Here is a 19,619-nt window from a genome sequence, read left to right on the forward strand (position 1 = left end):
CCACAGATAGACATCTCACGGCACCCAGGAGCAGGCCTGCTGGGGCCTTAGGTCAGGGCCTGAGGCAGAGTCGAGTGGTGGCGGGCCAGGCCCCTACCTGGGGCTCTGGAGAAGGTCCACTTGGCACTGGGGGTCCTCTCACACTGGGACCCTCTGACTTAGGGTGGGCCCAGCGCCTTTCCAGGGCTCAGCTGATTAGGTCAGGCCCACCCAGGGTCACCTCCCTATTTTAGGATCTGCTGATTTGGGGCCTCGGTTGTAACAGCCAAGTCCCCTCCAGCAGCACTGAGAAGGACGTCGGAATGACCGAGCACAGGGGCACCCGAGAACGGTGCCTGTCATGGTGCGCTCCCTTCTCGGTGGATGTTTTTATCGTGAGACTTAACACAGAACAGAAAATCATATGGAATGCGTACTTGTCCAAGGGAAGATAATTACATGCAGTTTATCAGATGGCTCTCCTGTCACCTCTGTGTAAGCCCCCAGGAAGGACGATGTTGGAAAATGAACTGCCTCGTTCCCTGTCCCCGGCCCGCAGAGCTGAGATCACCCTCCCGATTCTGGTGGTCTTCCTGTCACTGCTTCTCTGGGCTGTTTTCCACGTGTGTCTGAGTCCCTGGGGGACACGGCTGCGTGCTGGCGGGGTTTGAAACCCCGAATCGTGGGCTGATCTGTCTCTTGCGTCTCTGCTCTGGGTCTGCGTGGGTGTGCCCTGCCGCGCGTGGCGACACCCCCATCTTCACGGCTGCAGCGGTTCCTGTTATGTGGCCGCGCCTCCGTCTGTGTGTCTGTCCCCTTGTGGGCGGACGTTCGGGTTGTTGCTTCCAGTTTGGGGCCTGGCCACACTGCGTATTACCTTTTACCTGCTGCTCGTGAAGAAGTCAGTCACTGTACGGGACAACGTGACATGACAAGAAATAGCAGCAGCAGTAGCCACGTTGTCTTGCCCGCAGCTCCTTCACAGACAGGACCGGATTGCTGAGACCGTGGCTGGGGAGTTGGGGCTGGGGCCGGGCCCAGGCTGTGGGGTGAGCCCACATTCCTAACCACTGCTCCGCCCTGCCCTTTGAAGCATCATCCTGCAAACCGGGCAGGTGCTCCCATGGGGACAGACTGTGTCCCAGTTGGCAGAGGGGGCTTGAATTCCGAGGTGTGGGAGAAAGCGGATCCTTTTCTTACAGAGTCCCCCAGACATCTCTGAATCAGGCCTGCTGAGCTGAAGTCAAAGCCTGTGGATCCTTGTGAGAGATGGAGAGGCTGCGGGGCTCTGGGACCCAGGCCAGCAGAGGCTCTGCCACCTTAAACACGTGTCTTCTGAGGGCACCCTGCTGCTGCTGCTGCTGCTGCTGAGTTGCTTCAGTCGTGTCCGACTCTGTGCGACCCCACAGATGGCAGCCTACTAGGCTCCCCCGTCCCTGGGATTCTCCAGGCAAGAACACTGGAGTGGGTTGCCATTTCCTTCTCCAATGCATGAAAGTGAAAAGTGAAAGTGAAGTTGCTCAGTCGTGCCCGACTCTTAGCGACCCCATGGACTGCAGCCTACCAGGCTCCTCCGTCCATGGGATTTTCCAGGCAAGAGTGCTGGAGTGGGGTGCTGTTGCCCCCTGGGCAGAGACATTCCTGTGGGGCAGAGGGAGGCGTGTTCCTGGAACTGTGATGGGCGGGCCAGGGAGTCAGTACCTGGCTTCTGCCCACATCTCCTTGGCCAGTGCTGGGTCATGGGGCCACACCTTCCAGCACTGGAGCCCGGGAGCCATGGTCTGGCCGCATGTTGGGAGTGCAGGGGGGGAAAAGGGCAGGTGAGCCATAGCTTTGCTGCCTGTGGGTGCTGGACGAAGGTGGTTTTGAGGTTATAGAGGAGATGGGTCAGCTCAGGCCCTGACGAGGTGCTCACTCTGGGCCGAGCGTGAACCACACCAGGGCAGATGCCATCTGTCAGGGCAGGAGCTTGTGTGTGTAGCCTCGCTGTCCCCCATGCCCAGCCCCAATGGGGCATAGAGAGTCAGGCAGGAGGCAGGCAGCAGCTGGGACCACTGAGATGGATGGAGGCAGGAAAGCTGCTATGCTGAGGCTTGTGGGAGGAGAGGCCACTGGGAAGCCCATGGGAGGGCCCTGATGGAGGGTGGGCAGGCAGACCAGGAGCAGAGAGATGGGAGGGCCCTGAGTAGGGAGTTACCCCATAATTCCAGAAAGAGCCCTCCGGCCAGGGGGACGCTAGCTGTGGAAGGGAGGGCTGGGAGCCTGGGCGTGGGGGTTGGTCTGGCAGGTTGGGGTTAGCCCTTGCTGCCTGGGCAGGCTGGCCTGCCTCTGTGGACACAGCCATCTCCTGTCTGTCTGTCACTCATGGCCGCAGGCGTGGCTGGCCCGTCACACAGCCCGCTGGCTTGGTCTGGCAGGAGCAGATGGTCCTTCATTTTGGAGTCTTTTGTTCAGAGTGGGCGCTTTGGGGTTGGAATGGCCAAGGCTGTGCTGGCTCAGGCTGTTTGAGCGATCACTATGCTTTTGCTTTAGGGTAGCAGGGGCCAACCCCCCCGTCCAGAACTCCAGGCTGGGGCACCAGGCTAGTCGCCCTAAGAAACCGTTGGTTCTAGAGAAGTGTCGTCGCTGGGCCTCTGTCCATCCTGAGATGCCCCTACCAGTAGTGTTTGGGTTAGAGGTTGCTTCAAACCTCCATGGTCTTGGCCCCAGGAGTCGCTCACCCTCCTACCCATCCTGTAGATCCAGCTCTGTGTGCTGGGTCTCGTTTCCATGGCAAACTTCTCTGCTGTTGGCCGCTTTCAGCTCCCTGGAAGGGAGATCCCTGCGAATCTGAGCTGAGGGCGTCTTCATTAGCTTTGCTTCAGAACCTGGCTGAGGATGAGTTTCCCCTCACGTGGGCACAGCAGCAGGAGATGGAAGCAGGGCTGTGCGACCGGCAGGCTCACGTGGCTGGCGTGAGATGAGCTGAAGGTGCTCTCTCTGCGGCTCCTCTCGGTCTGTGTACTCTCCCCACCCTAACTCTCCCGAAGCACCAGGGTCCCCACGTGTGAACAGGCTGGAGCCGCTCCACTTCGAGGCCGCCCTGGCTCTCGCAGCCCGAGGACAGACCTGGACCCCTGGGTACCCTCTCCAGCTCCCCCAGCTCCCCCCACAGCCTGGCCTGGCCTGTGATGTCCAAGTCCTGCCCTGCAGATGCTCCTGTGCTCTGTAGACCTTCTTCTGTTCTTTCCTGTTCATACCTTCCTATGTGTTTCTGCAGAAATAAATTGAGGAGGGAGGGGTGTCCCCCACTGGAGCGGAGGCCATGGGCCCCGGCACGCTGGCAGGCTGCCTCCTGGTTTTATGATCAGCAGTTGAGGCCAGTTCGAGGGGGAGATAGTGGTGGCTTTTCCAGTGGCATCAGATGCTCACTGGCACTGCATCCCCACAAATTGACCCCCCATCACTGGCAGCACGAGGCCCTCTCCCCACTCTGACCTGAGGCTGTACTGATCGGCTCGCCCTTAAAACCTCACCTGAGAAGGGCCCCCACAGCTTCAAAAGCAACGTCGAAACCCAGCTCACATGTGACTTGGCATTTTTTGGTCCTGTTGTATAACAAAAATAATTCAAGGACCTGAAATAGACTAGGACTGGAGATCAGATGCCTCCAGTTCAGCGTTTAGTTGCCTTTAACACTTGCCTTGTAAAGCCTGCTCCTTAATAAAAGTGGTGACCGGCTCTTGTGAACTGGGCCCTGGGGCTGGGGGTCATTGTGGTGCTGACCCACCCCCAGGTTCCCTGGCCGCTCACGGGGCGAATGTGCAGGCCAGGGCACCGTCCACCCACGCCCTGAGAGGCCTAGGCGGCCCCTCTGCCTGCAGAGCGTCCCCCCGGGCTGGCGTCCCCACCTGAGACTCCCCATCTTCTCAGAGCAGATGCTCCCAGGACTCTGTTTATCTCGTGCCCGTCTCAATGAAAATGTCACTATTTGAAATCACTGACACTGCTGGCGTGAGACACCAGATTCCATCGTCTATTGTCCCGTGAAACGATCCATTAAAGATAAAACCGCCCGCAGCTCAGTGAGGTTCTATCCTGGGGACAATCCTCCTAGGTCCTTGGCTGATCCTATCTCCCCAGCAAGTGTCTGTATCTGTCACATAAAGGCCCCAGTTCCGGGACAGATGAGGGGGGCGGCCTCCTGGTGCAGGCTGCGCCGGGAGCCCGAGATGGGAGCTCCTGATAGAAGCAGGGCCGCCATCCTTTCCTTTGCTGTCAGGCAGTTTCAGTCACTCTCAGGGAGCCATGCCGCCCGGCCTACGGCTCCGCACAGTGGTGCTCCAGTGGGGGGGGGGTGGGTCCCTTGGTGGGGACCGCCACCCTACCCACCCCCCCAGCCTGGGCTGGAGTCTGACCTGGAGGCGCACTTCCCTGCTCTCCTGAGTGTTTAGAAAGGGCTCAGTCCCCGCTCGCCATGCCAGCAGGAGCTCTCCCACCTGCCCAGGCAGATGGGGTTGCTGGCAGCTCTTCGGCCCTGCCCTCCCAGGAATGCAGGGGAGCCCGGGCATCCCCGTGGCCCCAGGGCTGTCGGCCCGCCCGGCCTTCGGCCCCGCTCCCTCGTGCTTCAGGGGTGAGCGAGCCTGTCTGCCTTTTCCCGCGTCTCTCGTCTCTCCTGCCTGGTGCTGGGCGGCCGCTTGTCCCCTTGAGCCCTCCCGTCACGTGTGACTGCTAGTAACGCGCCTTTCACGTTTGAACCGTCATAACGAGGCCGCCCGCTTGGACCTGACAAAGTAGCCTGCCTTGTGTGCTCTCTGGAGTCACCGTTGTCATGACCACATCCGTTATTGCCTCCTTTACGGAGGGACAAGGTTGGGGGCATGGGGGCGTTTTGTGGTACAGGCTCGCCTTGTTTTATTGTGCTTTGTAGATGCTTTGATTTTTTTACAGATTGAAGGTTTGTGGCAACTGTGTGTTGTCCAGTGATGGTTAGCACTTTAGAGTAAGAGAGCATTTTAAAATTGAGGTACGTGCAGTATTTTTTTTAGATATAATGCTCCTACTGCACACTTAATAGACTACGGTAAGGGTTCGGTTTAAATGTACCTTTTCTTATGCACTGGGAAACCAAAACCTCACGTGGCTCAGTTTATCGCGGTGGCCTGGAACTAAGGGCGCCAGATCTCTGAGCTCTGCCTGTGCGCGTGTTGCCCTGGCCCGCTCCGGGCGGGGACACCGTGCGGCTCCTTGCCGGCCTCGCTGAGGGCTTGCCAGTCTCCTGCGCCAGACTGGGGATTCTGTGAGGGGCGGGGGCCTGCCCAGCTTTCTGTTTGCCCTCGTTTCGATCAAGAATTCCTGCTTCTGGAATTCAGACAAGGGAGAGGGTTTACCTTAGTGGTTTTTATAGTCTTCTGGGAAAGTACAGACAAAGCCTGGCTATCTATGTACTGATTTTTTTTCCCCTAAATTCTGTACCCTCACTTAATTGTTTAGTTCTTTTTTTCAAAACGTTTTATTTAATTTTTAATTTTTTTTTTCTTTGCTTTTTGGCTGTGCTGGGTCTTCTTACTGCAAGGAGGCTTTCTCTAGTTGCGGCGGGCAGGGGCTACTCTTCATTGTGGTACACAGGCTTCTCAGTGCGGTGGCTTCCCTTGTGGAGCACAGACTCGAGGGTGCTAGGGCCTCAGTAGTTGTGGCCTCAGGGCTTAGTTGCTCCACGCCACGTAGGGTCTTCCCAAAGCAGAGATCGAACCTGTGTCCCCTGCATTAACAGGCGGATTCTTCACTGCTGACCCACCAGGGAAGTCCCTGGACTATTCCGTTCTTAATTTCCCAGCTCGCTCTCTTAGTTTCCCCAGGTAGAAAGTTGTATTACTTTATGTGAGAAGTGTGTCTCCTCCCTGTTGACCATTATTCCCCTTATATCTTTTTATTGGCTTCTTCCCTGGCTAGCGTCTTCATTGCAGTACTGTGGACCGCTTTGCCCCAACTTTCTGGGGTGCCCCTCCTGCCTCACCCCAGTGAAGTGTGACCGTGGGAAGGTCCCTTCTAGTTCTAGATAGCTAAGAATTTTTTGTAGTGGATGGTTTGGAAGTTTATATAAATGAAAGTCATCTGAAGTTCAGGGATGGGTTGGTAGAGCAAATCTCTGTGGCTCATCTCCGTGTGGCTCGTCTCTGTGCACATTCGGGGTAACTGTGTTTCTCTGGCCACTTGGCTCTGCACTGCTGAGGAGTGGAGCGTGGCTGCTCTGGCTGGGCTCATCTCTAACCAGCATAGAGATGGTGCCTGGGTAGCTAGGAGTGTGAGGGGAAGCCTGCTCTGTGACCAGGTTCTTCTGCTTGGCCCACCCAGACCACAGGGCAGTGAGCGGAGACTGTCCAGCTGACGGTGTGGCTGGAGAGGGCACGGGCCATGATGGGCTTGGTGCTTGAGGATTACAGTAAACACAGCTCTTCTGTCTGGCCAGCACATGGGGCTCTGGGGCCGCTGGCGTTGGGAGCTGCCGGGGTCTCCCAGGGCGCGTGCGGGTGGCTGGCTCGTGCCTCGAGCAAGCGTGGTCTCGGCACTTCCCTGGACTCTGCCTTCTTGTTTCTGTTCCTGTAATTACAGCCTGTTAGACAGCGAGGGGCCTGTCTGCCCCGGCCTTGTGCAGACACTGTGAAATTAACTTCCTTGCCCTCCGACTCGCATCAGGCTGAACTGACATTTCCAAAGGGCTCCTGGCTGGACCCCTGCTCTTGGCTCATGTTCCTTGGCAGAGAGGAAGGGGGAAGCTGAGCCTCATGCTGGGGGGAGCTGTCAGGCCAGTGATGGAAGAAATCCTGAGCACTGTTGTCACCAGGGAAGTCACACGCAGCTCCGGGAACAGATACCGTCCGTGTCATGGTGCTTCCACCCTGGCTCCAAGCAGGATGGTCCTGCAGGCTCGGGCAGAGGCCGGGTGCCTCGGGAATGGGCAACAGGGTGTGAGAGGCAGGCCCCCTCAAGTCTTGTTACCCTGGCAGCTGGCAGGAGCATGTGGGAATTACCTTGTTGCCATGGCAATGCGCCCTGCTCACAGGGAACTCGATCCTCTCTGCCGGGCCCTGCAGTCCAGGGTGGGCGGCCAGCTGAGCCAGTGGGCCCTATGAGGGTAACACTGTCTCCCACTGGAGTGGGCATTCCTTGTCCTGAGATTTTGTCCCATGACCTCAGGTTTTCCTGCTGGTCTGAGAGGCAGTACCCACCTGTCATTGTCTGTCCATGGCCCGGAAGAGGAGAGGCAGAGGCCAGCCCCTTACTTGCCTCATCTTCTGAGGTCTCATGTGGCTGTCCCAGGGCAGTGGCACATGACTCCCTGGACCTTTGGGGGTCAGTTGGACACACAGGTGCTGTGGTGCACACCTGCCAGTGTAGCCGTCCCTCCAGGGAGGTGATCCCAGGCGCCCACTCCTGGGCCAGAGGGCACCAGGTGCTGGGAGTCCACACCCAGAGAGGCCTGGGTACCCTTGCGGCCTGAAGCCACTTGTTCCATCGGCAGAAGTGATGGCCCTTGAGCAGGTCCCTACTCCCCACGATGGCCTGTGTTCCTCTTCCTGACACACTCATTTAATTTTTAACTCACAAGGCATTTGCTTATTTATTTTCATTGTTCTTGATAATAATTCTAAGCCATTAGAGGGGAAAATTATATTCAAAAATGCTGTTTCACACTTTATTTGTTTGATGATTTAGAGCGATAGAAAATAGCACATTTGCTGGCTTTTATAGTCTGATAATTATTCACATCCATCAAGCCATTCCAGGGGAATAAACAAAACACCAAGAAAATGACACTATTAATAGCATCCTTTGCTGCGGACGGGAAGACTCTCCGGCCCGCTGTCTCGGCAGGAATGCAGGCGGCCCATCCCCGGCCCAAGGTGAGAGCTGCCCGCAGAGGGCATTTCCTTTTGATTGCCCTGTGTTCCTGGGCTCAGGAGCCACCCTCCTGCTGGACTGAGGCCTCTGTCCACCAGCACCCCGGAGCCCCAGCTTCCTTACTGGACTCCGGCTTGGTTTCAGCAGGGCCCGTGGGATGCCCACCTCTGTCGCCAGTCTCAGTGTGTCCCCGGCCCCCGTGAGCACGTCCAGCCCCCACAGCCGCGTCAGGATGTGGGTCTCAGACGCGACTGCTGGCAGCCGTGGCCCCAGGCCTCCCCCAGCCTGTGCCGGGTGTGTGGTCTCTGCGCTGCCTTTCTGGGGGAGGCTGTGACTGGGGGCGAGGGGTGTGCATCCACTCCTCCAGGCCTCAGCTGTGAGAGAAGAACGCAGAGGAGCGGCTGGCAGGTGCTCACCTTGTGGTGCAGCCCGCCTGTCTCTCCCGACACCGGGGGGCCGCTTCCTTCCGGATTATGACGTCCGGGCCATGATCACCATCGTTCCCAGAAACACCTGTCCTCGTCAGCCGGTCACTTGAACAGTGAAACCGCTGGACTGGGCTTGTCTCATCACTGCCATGTGGCTTTGCACACATCTTGTGTCCCCGCCTGGCAGCCAGCTCCAGAGAGACCTGGCTTGGTCTTTCCCATCACCTCCATGGCTGTACAGCAGATCAGAAAACATTTTATTGTCTCACTGAAGCCCTTGACACTTACAGAAGACTGCCTTTTTGAAAAAGGCATCTGGCAAACAATGCCCGAATTCGTCTCTCTCAGCCTCCTCAGCGATTCCACAACATTAAACCCGGAGTTATGGAGCCTGTCCGGTCCTGCTGCAGCCTCGCGGGGTCCCGTGCCTGTGGTTGCCAGGGCCACCAAGCCAAGAGCACTGAATTTTCCACAACTTTCTGGTTGAGTGTTGGCCAGAGTACTTTGTATAAGAACTGTCACCACCAGAGAGAAAGGGTGGAGGAAGAGGGGTGCGTAGGAAGGGCTGGGAAGACACGTGGGAAGGTCCAGAGGGACCTGCCTGGCCGGCCTCAGGACTGAGGCTCCCCATGCTGTGGGTGGAGGAACCAGTGTGGCCCCCTCCGCGGGTGGCCTGTCCCTCTGCAGCCTCCCCCACGGAGCTCCCCTGTTTCTGACTCTGTCCCCCAAGCCCCCGTCTGTTTTCCCTCCCAGTGGTCCCCAGGTTCTGGGAGTGGTGCTACCCGATCCTGTCTGGCCTGTCCAGGCTCTTCTGCCGTGACTGGGCTGTCTGGGACTGGACCCTACCCCCCCGGGAGGAGCGAGGGGCTGCTGGACCAGGGAGATGGCTGTAGTGTAGCAAGACTTGCAGAAAACTAGCCTTGCTGGGGAGGGGCACTCATGCTGGCAGAGAGCGGGATTGGGGAACGAGGGGCGCCTGGGTGTGGGCTGGGGCAGGGCCACCTGCCAGCCGGGAGACCTCACACCAGCCCAATTGTGAGGTGGATGTGGTCCCGGCAGACAGTCTGTCCATCGAAATAGGCATGCATCCTTTGCCACCCAGATGACCAGGTCTGCCACGTCCAGAGAGCAGCTGCCTGGGATCACAGGCGGGCAGAGCGGATTGATTTTGGCCGTGAGGTTTGACCTTGTGTTGGGGACAGGGTTCCTGGGGAGCAGGACAGACTGCCCCCATATTGGTGACCAATAAAGCTGACTCTGTTTTATGGCCCCAGAACCTGCTCTCTAATAGCCAGACAGATGCTTGCCACCTCGAGGGTGAGTAAGCAGCCCGGCTCAACCCAAGGAGCCCCTCTGCCTTCTTCCTTTCTTTTTTCTCCTCCCAGACCCGAGCCCAACCCGGTGGTGTGATGGTGGGTGGGGCTGTGATGATGTAACATGACCTGGGCCCTGGCTGGAGACCCCATGAGGTTCTGCCATGAAAGCCCCTCGATTTGGGGACTTTGCTCCAGTGGTGAATGTCTGCTCTGCAAGGGAGGCCAGTCCTGTGGCCCACTCACCTGGGCCTCCATTGCACTGGCCTTGCTTGGGGGCCCCAGAGGGGAGGGCTGTGGCTGGGTGGGGGCTCAGGAGGCACCTACATTGCCACAGCCAGTATTTGGGGAGCCTCACGGCTGCACTGATGAAGCCTCAGACACCCTCCTTGCCCCCTTTGTATGGATGGTCCACGCTCAGCCCTTACGTAGTCAGGACTAGCACCCTGCCCTCCCCTGATGACGGAGGTTTTCATCCTGCAGGGTCCCTGGAGGCGGGAGGGGGTAGCTCTGGGGCCTCTCAGCACCCCGAGGGGGTCGCCCGGTGGTTGCCTCGTGGCAGGCGCCACGTGCTCTTGGCTGTCAGAGTCCAGACGTCCCCGTGGCTGCTGGCTTCTGTCCATGAGTCCTTTCTCCTCTCTCCAGGGGCTGCCCTTCTGAACACTCGGCCCGCGTCCTGCAGTCTGTACTTTCTGATAACAGAGGAGCCACGTGCCAACATATTCAACTTTTAACATCCACCAGATTCAATTAATCTTATCTTTACAACTCCCAATTATAGGCGGTAATTAAGTGAAAGCAGCATTGTAGACCCGCGATATTGCATTAATCATCACAGCCTTGGAACCGTAAATTAGTTCCTTCCCGGCCCTGGGCATCTTCCCAGAAGGGACGGAATGTTTCATTCTGCTGTTTGTGGGGGGTGACATTAATCCCACCAAGGTGCCTTGGATTGGGATTAACTTTGATCATCTTTATGTAAGCGATAAAAGGCCGTTTAAAAAAAGAGTCACCTCCTCTTTGTCCAGATAATGGGAAATTCTCTGATGACAGCAGAATTACAGGTGCCACAGCTGCCGCCTCCAGGGCCCCGAGCATGCTCGGAAATTAATTGTTTTTATCCTGTTGGATAAATGAGGCAGCATAGCGTTCAGCTGCCTCCTCCCCTCGCCCCCTTTTATTTTATTAAAGCAGTGATAAACTCTCCATTGGGGTGGTTTCAGCGGGCTGCCATGTCTGGGCGATCTTCAGTGTTCCCTGCGGTTCCCCCATTTGGCTTCCTGCTCCGGGGGTGGGGGTGGGGTAGGGGGGATGCACCCTCATAGGGTCTTGTTCTGGAGTTCCAGGTGTTGCTGGGCTTATTCAGGAGCACAGTCCCCCTCCCCTCCGCACTGGGGCCAGTATCCCTGCCCCCATCCCCTTGCTGCCAGGACCCCCCACCCCAGTGGTGACCACTGGAAATGTCTCAGACATGGCCTGGTGTCCCCTGGCGGGGAGGATCACTGGCTTGAGAGCCACTGTCTGGAGTTTCTCCCAACAGGTCTGGAGGCAGATGGTCTGATGACTGTAGTCGGACCCTTTACCACCCTCTCCCTCCTCCTTTGGACAACGGACACACCCCACATTTGTTTGAAAATGGAGGTATCTACCTGGCCACACGCTCTCAACTCTGACATGCCTGCCTTCTCTCGTAGGTATGCCATCCCCCCGGAGCACGGCAAGCGCCTGGAGCGGCTGGCCATTGGTAGGTGCCCGGGGCCCCGGGGCTGGATGGGCGGCGGGCTGGCAGCCCCACCCTCCCCGGCTCCCCGCTGTTGTCTGGGTGTCGGTGTCCCTCGCCATGCCTACTTGCTCCCTCTGGGTTAGGCCGTGGTCCCTTCTGTGGGTCTGTAGCTTGACACACACTGCATGAGCGTTGGTGCTTGACCACTCGCATTTTCCAGACTCTGGGCATGGAGTGTGGGATGTGACCCCAGGCTTTGCAGGCTGGAGGCAGCCAGTGTTCTCGCCCCCAACCCCCCAGCTCCTGGGGCTCCATCCCACACTCCTCTGTCTTGGTGGAGCCTTACATGAGAAATTCAGTTTGGAGGTCCTCACAGTGCTGCACGGCCGCGGGGGCGCCGTGGGGCTGTCAGCTGTCCATGCAGGATTGGTTTGCCTGGGCTCCCTCAGCAATGTCCCGCTATCTGCATTGAGGCCCTAGCTGGGGCCTCTTGGGCTGACGGGATTTATCAGAGAGGGTCCTGGGCTGTGTCTGGACAGGGGGCCACTGACCACTTGGATATAGGAAGGCCCTCAGGGCATGGAATCCTTCAAGACAAGCAGACACCCTGGCTGGGAGGCCCTGAGGTCTCTGTGTGCCCCACCAGAGGGCCAGGCCATGGCCCTGAGTCACTCTCACCATGGGCCTGCCCTGTCCCCACGGAGGCTCTTGTGTCATGAGGGTGGATGGCTGTCAGTGCTGGACAGACAGTAACAGACGCCTGGCCCAGCCATCAGCCCTTGCTCCACAGCCAAGAACGGCCCCTCCTGCACAGGTTGCATCCAGGTGGGGGTGAGGGTCTGCCTCTCAGACAGCACTGGGCCTCTGGCCACCCTGACCTCTGTGGGAGCAGCAGGCAGCCCGTACCCTCAGACCGTGGAACCTTCCAAAGCCATGGCTTGGTGCTAACGAGGCTCCCTGATGGCCCGCCACCGGCCTCCATGCCATTCCCACTCTGGGGAGTATGTTTTTCCTGGTGGAAACTACAGGACAGGCAGTCCTGGCAAAGGCCAATTGCGCGTACTTCCTAAGATCTAAAAAGAAAGCCAAATTAGATTTTTTTCCCCATTATGTGACTTTTTAAAATGCCAGTTAAAAATGTCTTTTCCTGTTGTATTAGTTTCTGGTTGATGTAACAAATTACCACAAACTCCCAGGGGGCACTAGTGGTAAAGAATTTGCCTGCCAGTGCAGGACACATAAGAGACCTGGGTTCCATCCAGGTGGGAAAGGGAAGATCCCCTGGAGAAGAAATGGCAACCCACTCCAGTATTCTTGCTTGGAGAATCCCATGGTCAGAGGAGCCTGGCAGGCTGCGGTCCTTGGTGTCACAAAGAGTCAGACACAGCTTAGCACAAACGCATCACAAACTCAGTGACTTAAAACAACACAGATCCCCTCAATTTTGCTGTGAACCTTAAACTACACTTTTTTAAAAAGTCCTAATTAAACCCCCACAGATTTGTGTTCTCACGCTTGTGGAGGTCAGACATCTACAGCGAGCCTCTTGGGGCTGAGGTCCCGGCATCAGCGGGCTGGCTCCTTCCTGAGGCCCCCTTGGTGGGGTAGGGTGGGGCAGAACCCAATTTCTGGCCTCTCTGACTCCTGGAGGCGCCCCGTCCTGGACTCGGGGCCACGTCACTCTCATCCTGTCTCCCTGGCCCATGGCTACTGCTGCTATGGTTGGGCCTCCCTTGCCCCCATCTTAGAAGGACCTTCAGGATGCCACAGTCCCCACCCCCAGGGGTCCAGGCCCGTCTTACCTCAGGGGCCTGCACTTGATCCCATCTTCAGAGCCCTTTTCTCCAAGGAGGGGACCTTACATGGGCTGCGGGGATCGGGGCGTGGGCGTCTTGGGGGAGCCATAGTTCAGCCCCCACCTGCAGAGCCAGGAACATCAGTACAGGTGCTCTCTCTGGGGACCCTGGGCCTTGTCTTCAGCATCTCTGCTCTTGCTGTTTGGTGGGGGGCCAAGGGTGTTTGCAGCTAGCCACGCCCAGCTGTTCTCCCTGAATGTGCCTTCTCTACTGGAAGAGTGTGGGGTGATCTGAGCAACTAGAGAAGCTGGAGGCAGCCGGAACTGCTGCTGGGGCCTTTCTGATGCCCGGACCTGGATGCTGGCTCCCTGCCTGGGCATCTGTGGATGGCTTGGTTTGGTGGCCGGGGCTGGGAGAGGATGGATGGGTGGGCAAGCAGGAAGGCGGCCCTTGTGAAGTCAGGCTGCACCTGGAATTCAGGGAAGGGGCCGGCAGATCCGGAGGAGGGGTGGGGGACCTCATGGTTCCTCTACAGTCCCTCGCTCGGGCTGCTCTCCCCTCCTCAGAGGAAGGATGGAGGAGGCTCCAGGGCTGGTGACTCACTGCCCTCCTGGGCGTCCCTTCCAGACTTTTTGGGGGTGTGCCTCCTGGGCAGCTTTGTTGAGATGGGTGGAAGGGGGTTGCAATTAATATGGAAAATGAATAGCTGCGCTCTGAATGGGCTCGCTGGGAGGGTTGTGCAGCCCACGGGGAGAGCGTTAATGTGTTGGTGCATTATTGGTGCTAATCACTTAAAATGTGCGCCTTTATTAGAGCTTTAATGAGAGCCACTTAAACTGTGCATTAAAAAGAGGAACTGCAGAGAGGGCGGCGGGCCGGGTGGCGGGCAGCCGTAACTCTAATGGAAATGCTTTTAGTGCAGAGCAGAGTGTGGGATTCTGTCATCCTGGCTCTTTCCAGAACCTCCACACTGGGTCCTTGCTGTCAGGAGCCTCCTCCAGCCTTGGCGTGTAGGTGGGGCCATGTGTGCACACAGACACACGCACACACGCACGTGCACACGTGCCCATCGAGGATGTGTGCTGGCTGGTTTCACTGGAAGGGCCCCGGGGCCACCCCTCACGCTGCTGCCCTGGGGACGTGTCCCCCACCTCGAGGGGCTGTGTGGCCCTCCTGTGCCCACTCTGTGCAGTTTAGGGTGAGAATCTCAGCCACCATGGGCAGAACCTGAGGTTGGCTTTTCCTTAACTACGAGACTGGTTTGTTAGTGACTTGAGTTTCAGCCAACATGTGATGTGGGAACAGTGCTGAGCTGTGCTGGTGAAGCCCGGTGTCTGGGTCTAGGTGTCTGGGCCTCCTGTGGACTCATGGATCATCTTTTAAATTAGCTGCATGGAGCGCTCTGGGGCAGAAAGCAGAGGGGCTGTGAGCACAGATAGAGGCGCAGGCCTGGGTTGCCCACTCTGCCCCCATGCCTGTGGGTCTGGGCAACAGGCGGGTGGGTCATATGACCATGTGGGTAGAGAGCCCTTGCCCACTCAGGCAGCCCCCCTCTTTGTTGTGGACTTGGTCAGCGAGTGGGGGGTCTCATACTCACTCCACTCACTCCTCATCCCACAACTTGTCAGGCTCTAGAGAGCAGCTCCGCTGTCCTGTCTCGCAGCGGCTCTCTCGCGTGGCCGAGTGACCGTGTGGAGGCCCCAGTGGGTTTTGCCTGAGGGGAGCTCGGAGTCGGGAGCAGTCTGTGGGCAGCCGTGTCCCAACCGCACACCTTCTCTGTAGTCACGAATGTGGTACTGTGTGTGGGTACTTTCCGCCTGGCGGGCCCCTGTGTGGCCTACAGGGTCACAGGAGGACAGGGCTGCCTGGCCACCCCGCCCTGTCTGGCTGACACTGTCTCGTCTGCTCCAGGCTTCTTCCCCGGAAGCTCCCAGGGCTGCGATGCCTTCCTTCGGCACAAGATGACCCTCATCTCGCCCATTATCCTCAAGAAGTACGGGATCCCGTTCAGCCGGGTATGTAGGGGTGGGTATGTAGCCTGCCAGTGGTTGGCTTCTGGGCCTCGGGCCATGCTGACCATGAGCACCTCAGGAAACTGGCGTCTTCACACTGGAGAAGGTTCTAGAAGGACCGCAGGCTGGGGTCGGGCCATACTGCTGGGCCATCAGCTCCTCCACGGTGGCGGTGAGGGTGGAGGTGGGTATCAGGAGGGGCTTCCCTCCCGGCCCCTCCCAACCCAGACCTGAATATCTGTTGATCCTAGGGTCAGACTGGGGAGTGAATGGCGGGGTCAGCTCCTGATGACCCTTCAGGAAGTGCTGAGGAGCTGGGCCCCGCTTTGTGGGAGCCCCATGCCCAGGGCAGACGGCCTCACTCCAGAGGGAGTGAATACCTGTTTAGAAATGAAGCGTCTGACTCGCCCGCAGCATGAAAGCTGCAATCTCATGCAGTTTCCTGTAAGGTGTCCACATGGGGCTGTGAGGGGTGAGGCTGCACTGGGGGCTAAGTTGGCAGGGACCCCACCACCTGGGGGAGTGGGGTGTGCAACAGGGACTGAGCTCTGGGGCTGGGCACCTCTGTCCCGGGAGCATGCCCAGCCGTCGCCACTCCAGGCCAGTCCCTCCCCATAGACGGGCCTCTGGGACACAAGGGTCCAGGTGAGTGGCCCATGCCTGGAACTTTCTGGAAGGCATTTGGGCCATGGCCCCGAGGGCAGAGGCAGCCCAGCTCCTGCAGGTCTCCCCAGAGAGTGATCTGTCAGGCACAGAGCAAGCTCTGCGAGCAGACTTCCACGCCTGCCTGAGCCAGGATGTCAGCAAGTCGGAAACTGGTTCTGATGTTTGAGGCACGCAGCCGCAGCATTGCCGCGCAGATGGGGGCGTGACCTTCCTGCCAGGGCCACCCCCGCCACTTGCACTCTTCAGGTAGCGGCTGTCCCTGTTCTTCTCTCTGCCCCCTCTGTCTTCTGGTTGGAACGTTGTTCATTACCAGGAACCTTGCGGACAGATCACAGCATTGCTCACGAGACTGAGAGGTCCTTGTTTCCCATCACTTTGTCAAGAACATTCTCCACAGCCCTGCATCCTGGAGAGGGAGGCTGGTCGTGGGAGTCAGCTAGTGGGTGCTGTCCATCCTCCCAGGTCGGTGCCAGTGTGGTCCTGCAGCTAATTTGTGAAATATCTAAGCACGACCCACAGGCAGTGGCCTCCTGCTGGTCACCCTGCTGGTGACCCAGGAGAGGTGGGGCTCAGCGGCCATACCGGCTCCCACGGGGCCAGGACAGAGCTTCACCCTGAGGCTGTGGGACCCAGGCCCTTGTCCGGCAGCAGAGAGCCCTCCATGGGCTGCAGGCCTGGGGACCAGGCTCCAGGCCCTGCAGAGTCAGGGATGGACAGACACCTCTCTCAGGGCTCCACGTGTAGCCCCTCATCTGAATTCCTGGTAAAAGAGTCACTCCACACTCCACTTATAAATCTTTGTAATGGTATTTACTTCTGGAAGAAAAAGCAGATCAATAGCGGAGCTTTTTAATAATTAAAAGTGTGTGTTTCTGTGATCTGCCACGGACTTCCTCATTCATTCTTCAAGAGCTCGAGGGGCAGCCGAGCTCCGGGCTTCCCCTGTGACTGGCGTGCGGGGCCCGAGCTCCCTCCCCTCCTGACTGCTCCGCCTCAAGGCCGATCCATCATCCCTGACGCCTTCTAATTTATTGTCGGGCTAACGTCGATGGCAGCGACATGGAGGACAGCCTCCACGGGCCCGAGGTGGAGCCACCAAGATGTAGATTTTCTCACGGGAACATAATCTTCTTGTCATTCCAAATGAGCACACCTTCCCTTCTGGGCCTTGATTTATGGGAGGGGTCGGGCGGGGGCCTCCAGCTTGGTGACAGGGACCCTGCTGCCTCCCCGAGGCTTGAGCAGACCAGCGTTGCTCAGAGGCATCGGAGGAAGAGTGAGACAGCACTCTCTGGGGTCAGCTCAAGTAGGATGAGAAAATCAGTGACCGGGTTTAACGGGCCATCCCCAAACCCGAGTTTATTTACCATTTCATGAACTCCTGAGTCCTGTGGCAGAAGCCGACCCAGGGGGCCCTGCCTGAGGACCGAGGATGCTGGCCACTGGTCCTGGGGACGTTGCCCATCCCCACCTCCCCCCTCTCCTACCATCGCTTCATTCCTGCACACAGCTGTCACTTGGACTGGAATTTAAAAATATAACTTAATGCACAGTGACTTCCCTTGATTGGTGCAATTCATTATTTGAAAAGAAAAATATCAGCGTGTTCTTAAGGACTGGCTTTCCTCCAGGCTACATCAGTTTTGATTGATTTTTGACTCTGTGGTTGGTTTCTGGACATCTCACCCCCCACCACCTCCCACCGCTCCCCTTCCCCTGCCGAGGTTTGACTCCTTGTCAGTTCCTTAGATAAATCCAGCGATTTCTACTCGTCTCCTTGGGGTTATTAGCAGGGCGCAGAACCACAGTCAGTGACAAAGCAGTGAGCAGCCTCCAAGTGGGGCAGGAAAATTGAACAGACACACTTGGCAAAAGGAGGCACACGCCTGCAATGGCAGGTCCAGACACACTAGGACCAGATGTGGTGGGTGGCACCTGCCAACCTGGGGGCAGGGCTGGAGCCTTGTACCCCCCACCTAGGCCACAAAGACTCCTGACACTGAGGGGGCAGGGGAATCTCGCCGTCACTGCCACGTTGGTGCAAGATGGGCAGCTGTCATGGAAAGCCGCCGGGCAGTTTCCTGGGGCCCCAGTTCCCCCTCCATGCCTGTTTACTCTGGAGAAACACCAGCACCATCTGGAGGAGTGGTTCCACTGGCCCCACCGCTCTGCTCGCTGCATCCCGACCAGGGAACAGCCACAGGCCTGTCAGCAGGCGGCCAGATGAGCAAGTAGGACACGTCCTCATGACAGGAGGCCCTGTAGGAACAAAAAGGAGACAGCGGAGTGCCCACTGGGACGGATAAACCCTGAGGATGTGCCAAGCGGAAGAGGCCAGACCCAGAGTACAGACAGTGTGGTCAGTGTCTGTGAAACCCTAGAGAGATGTGGAGGATGGGATGGGGCGGCGTTTGGGGCCACAGTCCCTGGAACTCTAGACAAGCTGATCTCTGCTCCCAGCTCAATCCAGGAAATGACGGCCCTCTGGGTCACTCCTGCACACGCCTCTTCCAACAGCTCCACTTTGCATCACAGGACATCATGAGCGGACGTGCTGGCTGCTGTTACTTCTCATCCCTTTCAGAACAGCCTGCTGTTGGAACGACTGCTGGTGGCTAGGGGTGGTCAGTGGGGAGGGCCCTGGGGAGGAGGCTGCAGCCCCCACCTCCTCCTCCAAGTCTCAGGGCGGCAGTACTGGATGCCTTTGTGTGGTGTCATCATCCCCTGCCCCTCATGCCCAGCTCCTGGGTTTGGCGTCTTTGATGCAGAGGCCGGACCAGAGTCTGGCTGTCCAGACCATTTTGAATATGCCTAGAAACATCAGCTCCTCCTGTGGGGTTCTGACCTTGACATGTGTCCTCCTAGCCCGCCGATACGTCACTTCAGTCGCTCTGTCCTCACTTGGAAGGACCCACGTCTTAGGATCTAGTGGATAGGCTCCCTGCTCACAATGGTGGGGTGACTCAGGCCAGGATCTGGGGCCGTTTCATGGGTGGGCCTACTCCTTCCTCACACGAGGACTGGACGCTGTGCTGCAGGCTCACACGTGTCCTGAGCTCCCAGAGCTCTGAGCTTCCCCAGAGCTGACCAGCCCACCTTGCCAGCCCTGGTGCCGTGTGGGAACATCTCACAGTGGACAGGAGGTGTGATAGCCACCTGCCTCCAAAGCAGAAGCCGCCCCCCATGCCAAACAGAAAGCACCTAGAAACCTAGCGCTGCAACTCACCTGTCTGAGAGTCCAGACTGTCCCCTTGGGCCCAGTGGGGCCTCTGTGAGCGGTGGGGCTGTTAGCAGCCACCCCAGCCACTCACCTCACCTGCTCTACCAGCTCCATGAGAACAAGGCTGCAGCCTGTAGAACCTTGGCCTTTCACCTGGCCGACTCCATTGGCTCCTGAAGTCAGGTCCCCACACTTGGTGAGATGTCCTGGAGCCCACATCCCCCTCCTGGGCCCCTCAGTGGCTCCTGGTGGCTTTGCTGCCAGCCTGTGATGCCCCGTGTTAGGCGTTTCTTCCGGCTGGGCCTCATCCCTCACCTGTCACCCCTTCCTCCTCAGATCACACAGGAGGCGGGGGAGTTCATGATCACGTTCCCCTACGGTTACCATGCTGGCTTCAACCACGGATTCAACTGTGCCGAGTCCACCAACTTTGCCACACTGCGGTGGATCGATTACGGCAAGGTGGCCACCCAGGTGAGTGCACACTAGCCACCTACCTGCTCTCCCAGCCCAGGGCCTAGGTGACAGCCACTTATATTCAGCCTGGGGCTCAGACTCTCCATCAGGGTCTGTTTCTGGATCCTCAGCAGACATGTCCTCA

At 58.1% G+C, this 19,619-nt stretch overlaps 1 protein-coding gene across 3 annotated transcripts in view; it reads left to right on the forward strand.

The window, feature by feature from the left end:
* KDM4B (lysine demethylase 4B) overlaps nt 1-19,619 on the forward strand; it is a 90,309-nt gene that overhangs the window by 25,157 nt on the left and 45,533 nt on the right. For all 3 annotated transcript variants that reach the window (XR_005721241.1, XM_040242033.1, XM_040242034.1), the window contains exons 6-8: nt 11,296-11,345; nt 15,032-15,135; nt 19,355-19,492. Coding sequence is in view for 2 of the 3 variants with exons in the window: in XM_040242033.1 (XP_040097967.1) it covers nt 11,296-11,345; nt 15,032-15,135; nt 19,355-19,492 (292 nt within the window). In the remaining variant the exon portion in view is untranslated. The remainder of the gene's footprint in view (nt 1-11,295; nt 11,346-15,031; nt 15,136-19,354; nt 19,493-19,619) is intronic.

Source organism: Oryx dammah, unplaced genomic scaffold (assembly GCF_014754425.2).
Source record: "Oryx dammah isolate SB20612 unplaced genomic scaffold, SCBI_Odam_1.1 HiC_scaffold_5, whole genome shotgun sequence".
Classification (NCBI taxonomy): domain Eukaryota; kingdom Metazoa; phylum Chordata; class Mammalia; order Artiodactyla; family Bovidae; genus Oryx; species Oryx dammah.